The 13,057-nt window shown below is 42.8% G+C and overlaps 1 protein-coding gene and 1 non-coding gene across 11 annotated transcripts in view; one reads left to right on the top strand and one right to left on the bottom strand.

Annotated features, from left to right (window-relative positions):
• Positions 1–13,057, bottom strand: part of SEC22C (SEC22 homolog C, vesicle trafficking protein) — a 34,029-nt gene that overhangs the window by 13,322 nt on the left and 7,650 nt on the right. For 5 of the 10 annotated variants that reach the window (XM_042954804.1, XM_042954806.1, XM_042954807.1 and 2 more), the window contains exons 1-3: positions 6,329–6,486; positions 5,641–5,849; positions 1,794–1,957 (exon numbers count right to left, since the gene is read on the bottom strand). In XM_042954804.1, coding sequence (XP_042810738.1) covers positions 1,794–1,957; positions 5,641–5,822 — 346 coding nt within the window. In that variant the 5' untranslated portion in view covers positions 5,823–5,849; positions 6,329–6,486. Of the gene's footprint in view, positions 1–1,793; positions 1,958–5,640; positions 5,850–6,328; positions 7,531–13,057 lie in introns of those variants that run through there. The other 5 variants (XM_042954801.1, XM_042954798.1, XM_042954802.1 and 2 more) reach the window with 2 other exon arrangements.
• On the top strand, positions 11,741–11,846 carry LOC122198993. Its single transcript, XR_006193276.1, has one exon. It is a non-coding gene; the product is annotated as a U6 spliceosomal RNA (small nuclear RNA).

Here is a 13,057-nt window from a genome sequence, read left to right as displayed (position 1 = left end):
CAGATTCTGGGAGTGTCTGGATACACCTAAAGGTCAGATGTTCACTGGGTGTCATTACCGGTCTCATCAATCTCTTCAGTGCATAATACTTAAAATGCGATTGTCCACAGAGAAGGCAACAATGCTTCCCGGAACCTCAGTGATGAGGGAGTCAAGGGATAGGGGCTGGAGTCTTACTCAGCCACTGCTGATAGTACAATCCTGGGCCGTTCACAGAATGATGCAAAGCTTAACAAAAAGGGGAGACAGTTATTCTTGAATGAATTACCTCAAAAAAGGTGCGGGAGAAAAAACTTACAAATAAATGTGAATATTTTGTGCAAACTAAAATCACATACTTGAAAGATATCGGTTTTAATTGCTTCGTTTGCCTTAGTATTAATCGATTACCAAGTTTTAATAAGCACTTGGAGTTTCGTACACATTGGCAAAGCAAAATCACGCACAAGGCCGGTATCTAGTATCCACCGTTATATTCTACTCTCACTCAGTGATGAGCAAACACGAGGCCGGGGCAGGGTCTGCTGTCTGATCAAGCACACCACTTTAGAAGGAAGGCACATGCAGAGCAGCGGGGAGCAGAACACGGTCCACACTGCATATCAACCGCCACAGCTGTGGTGTGCCTGGGGCCAGCGTGCCCTCTTTGTAGGAAGAAGTGGGGTTGAGAGCAGCGGTGGACGAGGCCTCACAGGGAGAACCGGGGAGAACTCTGTCTACATCACAGGTCTGCCTGGCAGAGGCCTGCGTACCAGGGAGCTTGCCAGCACCTTTGGGTGACAACAAAATGCACCAGCCAGTGGACCACGTGAGGGAGTACGAGGGCTACGGCAGTACAGCCAGGAAGCACACGTGCCAACACGCCTGTGCACCTGACCCTTAGTACCGACTGCTGCCAGCCCCTCATTCAAGGGCATCACAGAGACAGCAGCTAGTTTACATACAGGCCACAGGATGCCTCCCCACTCCCACCTCTACTCCTGTTCCCCCAAGAGCTTAGAATGACTTGACTCACACCTGAGGAAAAGAGAGCATAGGCTACAGCTACCATGCTGTGCTCCAAAGCCTCCGAGCCTCTACGAGCCTCTCTGACAATGCCTAAGAGAAAACAATCCTCTTCCAGGGCAGTATTTCTCAGACCTTTGAATAAAGGGGCAGTTTTTCTTATTTCCAAATGGTTACAGACTGATTCTTTGATAAAATGCAATAAAAAATACCGCAGGAATGTCAAATCACCATATGAGTTTCTGGACACTTATTCTCACTTTCTGTACCTCCCTCATGATAGAACAAATTCCCATACCAGCCTTTGAGTAGCACTGCTCTAGAGCAGGGGTTAGCAAATTTTCTTAAGCTGCCAGGTAGCAAATATTTGAGGCTTCTAGGCCCCATATGGTCTCTGTCACATCTACTCAACTCTGCTGGGTAAGGGCAAAAGCAGCCACAGGCGACCCATGAAAAGAATGAACGTAGCTGGGTTCCACTGTATTTACAAGAAAAAAAGAGGCGGGGGAGCTGGCCCTTGGACCAGTTTGCTGACCCCTGTCCCAGAGGGCTGTGGTTTTACCACTCCCCAACCTGCCTCAGGCTCTGAAGAGATGAAGAGCCAGCGTTAAACCTTGAAGCTCTCCAGGCCGCTCCTTCACTGAAATCTCTTGGTACAAAACTGATCTCCAGTGACATGTTATAGCCCCTGCAGTGGTTTTCCCTGATGGTCAAAGCCAAATCTAAACCATTAATTCTACACATACGATGCCGTGAGAGAACAGTAAATAAGAAAGAGGGTTACAAACCAAATTCAAGAAAGGCGTATGGCCTGGAGGCTAGGCCAATACAGGTGGTGTCATAGGAAGCTGTGAATTCCCACCACACGGTCTCCAGGAAGCAGAAGGCCATGGCCGCTGGACACTGGCGGGAGCAGATAGCCATGCAAGCCACATCCCCCAACGAAGAGAAACTGAAACAAAAGGGCAGCATCTCCATTACCGGGGAACAGACCCCTGTATTCCCATCCCATATTCAGACACAACGATGCTTCCGCCCTGCTCTTCCTTGGCCTTGAACAGCCCTGGAGCTGTTTGCTGCATGCATACAGTCCCTTCAGCTGGACCTCCCTGGGACTCTCTTGTCCTTCCTCTAAAATAGAGAGCAGTTGGGGCACCTGGGTGGCTCAGTCGGTTGAGCATCCAACTTCGGCTCAGGTCATGATCTCACGGTTTTTGAGTTCGAGCCCCGTGTCAGGCTCTGTGCTGACAGCTCAGAGCCTGCAGCCTGCTTCAGATTCTGTCCCCTTCTCTCTCTGTCCCTCCCCACTTGTGCTCTGTCTCTCAAAAATAAATAAATGTAAAAAAAAAAATTGAAATAGACAGCAGTTATTTGCCACTGACAGTGTGCAATCACTCTACTAATTTGTGCACGAAGGATGCATGCTTCATGAGGGAGAAGTAGCCTCAGACTTCTCTGCATCTACTGAGGAAAATATTTTTTTTCTTTAATCCACATCAATAGCTTTCTAATGTTAAATCATCCTGCCATCCTGAAATAAAGCCAAGAGGTTATGAGTTTGTACATATGCACATACACACAACTTACTGGATATAGTTTGCTAATGTTTTATTTAGGATTTTTGTGTCTATGCAAAGTAATATTGGCCTGTAATTTTCCTTTCCTGCACACTCTTTATCTGGTTGTGGTATTAGGGTGATTCTGGTTTCATAAAATAAATGCAGGGTTCTCTCCTTTTTCTACCACTTTTCAGAATGTCATGCTACCATTTGAAGTTCTGGGGACTCGAGTTCTCCTGTCTGTGGTGTCTACTGACTCACACTCATTGTAGAGTATCTTCTCTGCTGTTCTGTAACTTTTGGTGAGGGGACCAGTGTGGAGCTGTTTTCTTTTTTTTTTCCTTCTTTAAGAATCTCTCAAGCACTGAGTTGTGGCACACTTCTTCCAGAGTGGTTTTATGTGCAGCATTGGTGGTATAGTCCCTTCCAGAGTGGTTTTCCATTTGTTCTGGCCAGCTACTCCAGGAGTGTCATCAGTCTGGAACCAAAACTGAGAGCTGAACCTTGTTTAGGAATTCCTAGACCATGGAGAGTATAAACTCAAACTCCAATCCTACAGGAGGCACAGAAGCTGGATTTCAATTTCTTAGATGAGATTTTGTGTTTCCTTCCCATTCAAAGCCAGGTAGAGATGAGCTACCCTGTACTGGTGGGTGGCTATTTCTCACCTATTTTCATTCCACCTGGGCTGTGTGTGGCCTCACAAGAATCCCTTCTTCATCCATGGGTCTTCTCACAACACCTCAAGCCCAAAGGCCTCTCCCTTAATGGGTACTGAAACTCAAGCCCTGAGTTTACCATGACTGACTTATTACCCAAGAGCCTCAATGTCAGCTCACACACTTACCACACCCTGATACTCTGTTCCCCATCATTTCTGGCACCTTGGGAATTCTTTATTTTAAGGTCAGCTACACATTTAAAATAATTTCTCATATACATTTACTCACATTTCAGAATGTTTCTGGAAAAGAGTTTTACAGTTATATTGTTCTATCATCTTCTCATAATTGCAAGTCTCTATATAAAAACTTTTGTCAATTAAAAAAAAAAGACAATCTGCTCCTTATACAAGGAATTTTCCAGAAGCCCCTATTTGTGGGCTGACTTGTATCTCCCAAAAAAAAGGCCCAAGTCCTAACTCCCAGTACCCGTGAACATGACCTTATTTGGAAACAGTCTTTGCAGATACAATTAAGATGAAATGAGATCATAATGGATTAGGGTAGGCCTCCATCCAATGACGGGTGTGAAATTTGGTTTTAGAGACAGAGGGGAAGAAGGCCATGTAACCAAGAAGGCAGAGATTGGAGTAACTCTTCTAAAAGACATGGAATGACAAAGACTGCCAGCAACCACTAGAAGGTAGTAGAGAGGCATGGGAAGGAGTCTTCCTTAGAACCTCCAAGACAGCACTGCCCTGCAGACACCGCGATTCTAGACTTCTGGGCTCCAGAACTGTGGGAGAATAAATTTCTGTTGTTTTAATTTGTTATGGTAACCGTAGGAACATAACTCAACTCCTTAACTATAAAATAAGCTATAGTACTGCCCACCTGTACAAAAAAAAAAAACACACAAACTTCATCTGTGAATGAAATCTGTGAAAATTCTGTGAAATTTCATCTGTGAAAATAATGGTGAATATTTAATTCAAAATACAAATGAGCAGAACGTTTTATATTCTAGTTTTCAAAAAATGACTGAAGCACCCATAATTTCATTTGATGTCAAAGATGTTTTCTTAACAGAGAAAGGTTTGAGGCGTAGCACCAAGATCCCATAAGGTGTTAGAGAATCAGAGCGTAATGAGGGAGGGACATGAAGGACAGTGGTTTTGGGCACCCAGAGAAAGGAGGCACAAATGCGGACAGAGGCAGCTCAGCTTTGGCTCCTGAGCCCCCAGAGCCCACACCACAGGGTAACGGCCACATGTGTTTGCTACCTGGCGCCCCCTTCAGGCAGGCCCCCTCTTGCCCAACGACACCAGCAAGCCCCAAGTCAAGCCTGGCCTTTTCCTTTTGTTTTTCGGATTCTGAGGCTGAATTCCCCTAAAAGGACCCTACCTTATCAGGTCAACTAAAAATTTAGTGTTCAAAGGGAGCAGGAGAAACCTGGCAAATGAGGGCCCAAATAATGGAAAACAATGATGTAAAATCTATGACAAGCCATCGTGATACTTCAAAACCTGCCAACCCCTGCGCCCTCCTGTAGAATGGCTTCGTGCATTTTAGTCCTAGAATAAGAAATGACAGAACACATGAGGAGCAGCCCTTGGGGCCCAGTTGCCCATACTCAAATCCGGGCCCTACCACTTACTAACAGGACAACCTCAGCTAAGTCACTTCACCTGTTTTCTCCTCTGTAAAACACATATGATACTGTCACCCACCTCACAGGCCAATAAAGCACTTAGAACAATGCCTGACATATAGAAAGCAGTCAACAATACTAGCCATTCTTACTAGGATTATTGTAACCACTTGATTCCTACTTCCACTGGAGCATTTTCCCTACTGTATGATATTCAGTTAGGTATTTCTCTTGTTCCCTCCTTAGCCTTTAAGTTCCCTCAGAAAAGGGACCTACCTGTGCTCATTATTCACTCCCCTGCTCTGTTACATAATAAAAATTTTTTTAATTTAAATTTAAAAACCAAACAGGCGAAAAATTTAAAAAGTAAAAAACTAAAGGCAAGAATTAGAAGTCTTTTATTTTCTTGGCTTTCCTACTCTCATCCTTTTCCCTCTCTGACATTATACCCTAGACTTCTCCCCCTTCCTCAGCTTTTCCACCCCTCCATCTAATGCAGAATAAACTACCAAACTACAGACATGAAAACTGATTGAACCCAGGTCTCCCGACACTCAAGAGCAACCCCACCAACAGAAGGGCAAGAGTGGGAACAGCACACCCCCTTGATCCGATGGCTGTAAATGCACACAACCTCAGACTGCTGTCTGACGGCAGACCTACTCTTAACACACAGTGTGATCGGCCTCATGTTACCCCAACATATGGTTAAAAGTAAACCCAAGTTTGCGGATGTCATGGAAGAGTCAGCATGCTTGCTTACTGTATACTGAAGTCACGTCCTTCTGCAGAACCTCGACCTGGGTACTGGGTCAGTCGCAAGGCTAAAGTCTTGAGCCGTCTCCTGCATTCCAGAAAATCCTGGGTGTGGTAAAAGTCAGTGGAGGCCGAGAGGGGCAGTCCATCCCTCACCCTCACCACACAGGCAAAAAGGATCATAGACATGGTCTGCAGGGGAAGTCATGAGGACACCTGAGGAAAGCAAAGGCACCTTGTTACTGAAGGCAGATGATGGTAAGAGAGACACCCCTGCCCTTGAAACGTCCTTTCTGGCTGTTTCACCCTCACCCCACTGTAACTGCAAATGTTGCCTTTATTATTACTTCCCTGGCCTCTACTGCTAGGTCACAGCCTGTCTTCATCCCTTCATTTTCCTTCCTGTCTCTTCTTCACTTATAATCCTCCTTTCCCTTCTCTCTAATGAATCTCTCCCTTTCCAGAAGTCTACCAACTAGGATGAGGGAGAAAGGCATGGAGAAGCAAGGAAGCAGTGCCAGAAAGGCTCAGGAGCAGCAGCAATGACAGTGGGTAGTAGGACACAGGTAGCAAGACGGCCCCGAAGGGACAGGAAACACCAGACACTGAAGCAGCAGGGATGGGGCCCAGTGACCTATGCGTTTCAGGTCACCCAGGCAGGTAGGTGCTGAGCAGTTTTGTTGTCTTATCCTCACCTGCAGTAGAGGGATTCTGAGCATCCAACCAGAAGTTGGTGGCAAGGAGAACAGAAGGTAAAAATGGAACCGAGGGAGAATAGCATGTCCTCCTGAATTTCTCCAAGTGTTTGATCCCAAGCCAGTCTTCAAAATGATGACTGAGTCCCTACAGATGGCTAAAGGAAATCATTTAGCAAATTATACTACAGTAAGTTACTCAATATTTGGCCATGAAATGTGGGCACTATTAAGCAACAAAAGGAATCAGATCTTGAGCCCTCGTGGTGCCTTTGGCAAATCAGACCAAAACGCTTCTCAGGGTGAAAAGAGAGCCTGGCAGAGCCTGGCTGGGTTTTGGCCCCATCTGCGAACTCTGCAGGTGCTTGCACAGGCCATAACCTACACACGTAGGCCGTGGCAGCCCCAGAACCAGGGGTCAGTGAGGTGGCGAACGCAGCTTTAATGGGTCTTTCCATGCACCCACACATCCCGTTTCACAGATTTTGTTCGTGAGGTCCTCTACTTGATAGGATGGGAATAGGTATACACATTGGTGGGCTTTTCTTTCAAAGAACTCCAAATACGTCACCTTATTTGGCCTCTCAACTCCTACAAGGAGTAGGAAAGGGGAACCCCCATGATGCACACTACTCTCTTCACCTCTGTGCCTCTACGGATTCTTTTCCTCTGTCTGTTCCTCCTCTGATCTCCCCATATCCAAATCCGCAGCCACCCTTTCCATGACCCCTTCCCAGGCTTGTCTGGCTGGAAGTCTTCCACCTCCTCCGAATTCTCAGAGACCCTATCTCCTTGTTCTCTATTTTACTAATTTTTCATTTCCATTACCTAAGTGTAGGTTCTAAGAATAAACACCCTATCTGGAATGCATAAATGAATAATTCTTCCCATTTTACCCATGAAGAGACTGCAGTGGTATAAAAACAAGAGAAAGCAAAAAGAAAACTTGGTCTACTAGCCAACAGATCCTACAAAGTCCATTTGTCCCATCTCCCCACACTTTCCATTCAAGAGTAAACATGTGAAAAGCCCCAGGAAAAATACCTCCACACACAAAATTGCTGTGTTCCCAGCACCAGTGGCAGGCCCTGCCAACTGCCAGAAGGCCATGTGGGCCGCACCCCAGCTGCTTGGCCAACGCTGAGGCCTCTGGTACCAAAGAGGTCATCAGGGATTGGGTGTGTTGCGGCTAATCTCATGACCTTCTTATACTTTCGGGAATGCTTGAAATATTTAATTTAGAAATAATTTTTTTTAATGTTTATTTATTTTTCAGACAGAGAGAGACAGAGCATGAGCAGGGGAGGGGCAGAGAGAGAGGGAGACACAGAAGCCGAAGCAGGCTCCAGGCTCTGAGCTGTCAGCACAGAGCTCCACGTGGGGCTCGAATTCATGGACCACGAGATCATGACCTGAGCCGAAGTCGGACGCTTAACCGACTGAGCCACCCAGGCGCCCCTAGAAACAAAATTTTAAAGACTTACAGGCACAAAGCCCTGATAGAGACAGGGGAAGACTATAAGATCAACTTGAGACTAGGCCTTAGGAGCAAAACAAGAACGACAACTTGCTTGCTACCTTAAGAACAGTGTTATTTCAGTGCATGCAAGTTGTAACTATTCTGCAAGGCACGTAGAAGAGTGTTTAAGAATAGTTGTAATTAAGGGGTGTCCGGGTGGCTCAGTAAATTCAGCGTCCAACTCTCGATTTTGGCTCAGGTCATGATCTCATGGTTGGGAGATCAAGCCCCCAAGAAGGGCTCTGAGATGGGCTCTGTGCTGGGCACAGAGCCTGCTTAAGATTCTCTCATCCTCTCCTTCTGCCCCCTCCCCTGCTGGTGTGCACTCACGCACACACACTCTCTCTCTTTAAAGAAAAAAAAAAAGAATACTTGCAATGAAGATGTTTCTAAAAACACTACTAGATAAGAAAGAACAATATAAAGACTCTGAGCCCCACCCCCCCACCCCCCCCACACCACGCCTAAAAAAGAGAGAACGCGAGAAAGACAATGAATTAATGAGATACCAAGAGAGTCAGAGACCAGACAGAAATGCCCCAAGGCAAAATAAGAAAGACACTGCTTAGGGGGCTGAGTAAATTCTCTGCTCTTTAAAGGAAAAGCAATATACATGTATTCCAACTGTCAACCCCCAAATAGCCTCTCTAGTGCTGTTTTTATAGAGCATCTGCCATGTGCCAGGTATCGTGTTAAACCAATGAAAGGAAAACAGTGAACTTTTACAAGCGATAGTAATCTAAGAACGAGTTCTACCACTCTCTAAAGGACACAACTGTCCCTTTAGATTCTCTGCTTGACCCACTTGATCCTTGGGGTGACCAAACAATAGCATTCAAAATAAATAAAACTGTTGGTCAGTTCTCCCAAGTTACTAGTACCGGAAACTAGTGAAATCCGCATACATTTAAGATATTTAAAATTTTTTCTGATGCTTAAATGAAGGGGATACTGGGATATTAAGTGTTACTTGTGTTTGTGTATACATATGAGTGTGTAAACATACAGGACAACAGCTGCCTGAGAGGTGGAGGGATTTTACACACTGCTGTGTTAGAGTCTAAGAGCAGAGACAACATTGTTTTTCCCTTTTTGAAAATGTACTTTGCATTCTAAAAAATGAAAAAAAAAATTAGTACAAATAGGGAGAGACTCATCTTTGTGTCCTCACAGCGCTTGGTAAGAGGTTTGCATACTGTAGGGAGCTGATGTTTGCAAATTCAGATTATGAACTATGATGAGACGATCTGTACTTTCATAAGAGATCTGACCACTGCTCAAAAAAGAATGAACTGGGGGCTTTTGCTTCTGAAAAGGTAGAGTTGAAGGGCTTTTTCCTACTCCCACTAATAGTGGTATAAAAAATATGGACACTATATACAACATAAACATAAATAAACATCTGAAAGGTGGGGACAGGAAAGCAGACTGGCTAGGGACTTTGGAACCTGAGGAATGGCACAGTTATGAGTTTGCTCAATTTTCTTTTTGCCTCAGATATCCTAGTCTTGGTGCTGGAGAAACCGGCAACCCAGAAATGCCAATGAATGCAGGCAGGAAAAAAAAAAAAAAAAAAAAAAAAAAGCCCAACAATGAAAAAGAGCCTGGTCTCTCCAGCCAAAGAACCAGGAAAGGTGCGTGCAGCCTAGCAAAACAGTAAAGGTTTAGACAAAAACATTCTACTCCAGTCAACCACCACAGAAAAACTGCAGCCATCATATACCCACAACAAAGGCTGAAACAAGAGCCCAGACTTCTATTTTTGCTTGGCAGTAATGAGGTGTCCCCACGAACTCTCCACACTGCTGGAGTGTCAGAGATCAGGTAGGGAGCTACAGGCAGCAGAGGCAGCCTCTCCCATTGTATCATTAAGGAAACAGAAATCCCCTTCTCTGCAGGGACCCAAAAGAGGCCCAGTGGGGAAACCTGAACTTTTACTCCCACCTGGAAGTAATGAGCTAGTACCTCCACCACCCCTGCTAACACAGTGTCAACAAAGGCCAACTAAAACAGATCTAAATAAGATCCAGAGTCTCGTAACACCCCAAATGTCCAGGTTTTAATAAAAAAAAAAAACCACTGGTCATACTAAGAACCAGGAAAATCTGAAATTGAATAAGAAGAGACCATCAACTGATGCCAACATCAAGACGATAAACTTTAAAGTAACCATCATAGGGGTGCCTGGGTGGCTCAGTCAGTTAAGTGTCCGACTTTGGCTCAGGTCATGAATTCAGGGTTCGTGAGTTCAAGCCCCACATCAGGCTCTGTACTGACAGTTCAGAGCCTGGAACCTGCCTCGGATTCTGTGTCTCCCTCTCTCTCTGCCCCTTCCCCACTCAGGCTCTGTCTCTCTCTGTCTCAAAAATAAACATTAAAAAAATTTTTTTTTTAATTTTTAATAAAAAAATAAAATAAACCATCATAAAATGCTTCAATGAGCAATATAAACACACTTGAAACAAATGAAGAATTAAAAGTCTCAGCAAAGTAATAGAAGGTATAAAAAACCAAAGGGAAGTTTTAGAATGTAAAAAAATACAATAACTGAAGTAAAAAACTCAATAGATGAGCTCAACAGCAAAATGGAGGGGACAGAAGAAGGAATCGAATCAGTAAACATGAAGACAGAACATAAAAATTACTTAATTTAAACAATCTGAGAGAAGTTAGATTGAAAAATATTATACAGAGCCTCAGGGACTGTGGGACTATAACAAATTATCTAACACACCTGTCACTGGAGTCCTAAGGAGAGGAGAAAGAGGGTAGGAGTGAAAAAGTATTCAAAGAAATGTCTGAAAACTTCCCAAATTTGGCAAAAGACATAAGGCAACAGATTCAAAAAGAATAAATCCCAGGGGCACCTGGGTGGCTCAGTTGGTTGAGCGTCTGACTTTGGCTCAGGTCATGATCTCACTCCTCATGGGTTCGAGCCCCGCGTCAGGCTCTGTGCTGACAGCTCAGAGTCTGGAGCCTGCTCTGGATTCTGTGCCTTTCTCTGACCCTCCCCTATGTGCGCTTTGTCTCTCTCTCAAAAAATAAATAAAAACATTAAAAAATGTATTTTAAAAAAAGAATAAACCCCAGAAAGGATAAACCTAAGGAAATCCATGCCAACAAAAGTAACAGTCAAACTTAAGAAAACTAAAGACAGAAAAAATCTTGAAAGCAGCAGAAAATAATACAGAGGGGGGAAAACAATTCAAACGACAGCAAATTTCTCACAGAAACATGGAGGCCAAAAGGAAGCACGCTTTTGAAGTGCTAAGAGAAAAGAACTGCCAACCCAGAATTCTGTATTTTCAGCAAAAATATCCTTCAAAAAGGAAAGGAAAATTAAAACATATTTAGATGAAGAAGACTAAAAGAATTTGTTGTCAGCACACCTGCTCTAAGAGAATGGCTAAAGGAAGTTCTCTAAACAAAAAGGAAATGATAAAACAAGGAAACTTGGGAAACAAAAACAAACTCAAAGAGAATAAAAACATGGGAAAATACAATAGACTATACTTCTCATGAGTTTTGTAAGTTATGTTGGATAACTGAAGTTACTAGAACATTTCTGATACTCTCAATGTATTTAGAGGAAATATTTAAGACAATTAGTAATGGCGGGTACAGAGATGTAAAGGCAGGAAAAGTTTCAATGCTTCACTTGAAATGGTAAAATCCTGTCTCCAGGAAACTGATAAATCATAAATATGCACAAACATAGATGCACATACATGCATATATAAGTATGCATATGTACACAGGTGTATACTAGAGCAACCACTGAAAAAGCTATACAAAGAGATACATTCAAAAACACCATATGTAAATACAAATGGACTTCTAAAAGATGTCTGAATTATTCACAGGAATGCAGGAAAAAAGAAAACAGAATTTTAGTGCTCACTTTGGCAGCACATATACTAAAAATTAGAACGATACAGAGAAGATTAGTGTAGCCACTGTGCATGGATGTCACAAATTGGTGAAGCGTTCCATATTTAAAAAAATAAATAAATAAAGAAGAAAGAAAACAGAATAAACAGAAAACAAAAAGTAAAACACCATATTAAGCCCTAACATATCAATGATTACAGTAAATGTAAACGGTCAAAATACATAATTAAAGACAGAAATTGATAAAGTGGATAAAACACATGACCCAATTATTTACTTTCTACAAGAAATTCACACCAAATATAACAATATAGGTATAGGGGCGCCTGGGTGGCTCAGTCAGTTAAGCGGCTGACTTCAGCTCAGGTCATGCATGATCTCTTGGTCCGTGAGTTCGAGCCCCGTGTCGGGCTCTGTGCTGACAGCTCAGAGCCTGGAGCCTGTTTCAGATTCTGTGTCTCCCTCTCTCTGACCCTCCCCTGTTCATGCTCTGTCTCTCCCTGTCTCAAAAATAAATAAAACGTTAAAAAAAATTAAAAAACAAACAATTATAGGTATATTGAAAGTAAATGAATAAATATACCATGCAAACATTAATCAAAAAAAAGAGTAAATTATATTAATATCATAAGCAGACTTCAAAGCAAAGAAAATTTCCAAAGATGGAGAAAAACATTACATAATGATTAAAGAATACATCTACCAAGAAGACATAAAACTAAATGTATATGCACTAAATAATAGGGGTGTAAAATAGGTGAAGCAAAACTGATAAAGTGAAAGGAGAAATAGACAAATCCACAAAATTACAGTTGAAAACTTCAACATCACTCTTAACAATTGATGGAAAACCGGCAAAGATATAGGAGATCTTAACATCACTATCTACAAAAGTAGGTAATCAACATTTATAGAACACTCCATCCAACAACAGAGTTCCTTTCAAGCACTGACAGAACATACGGCAAGATAGACATGGGTCATAAAACAAACCTCAACAAATTTTAAAAATGCACACAGAGTGTGTTCTGGGACCACAATGTAATCAAAATAGAAATTAATCAAAGAGAGGCACTAAAAACCTCCAAACACTTAAAAATTAAACAACACACTTTTAAATAATCAATGAGTCAAAAAGGAAGTCTCAAAGGAAATTTAAAAATACACTGAACTGAATAAAAAGGAAAACCTATCAAAATTTGTGAGACACAGCTAAAGTAGTGCTAAGAGGTAAATTTACTGCACCAAATGCTATCATTAAAAAAGAGGAAAAGTCTCAAAATAATAACTTAAGCTCACATGTCAAGAAACTAGAAAAA

The sequence above is a fragment of the Panthera leo genome, chromosome C2, assembly GCF_018350215.1.
Source record: "Panthera leo isolate Ple1 chromosome C2, P.leo_Ple1_pat1.1, whole genome shotgun sequence".
In the NCBI taxonomy this organism is placed as follows: Eukaryota; Metazoa; Chordata; class Mammalia; order Carnivora; family Felidae; genus Panthera; species Panthera leo.
This window is presented reverse-complemented; position numbering and strand designations above follow the sequence as displayed.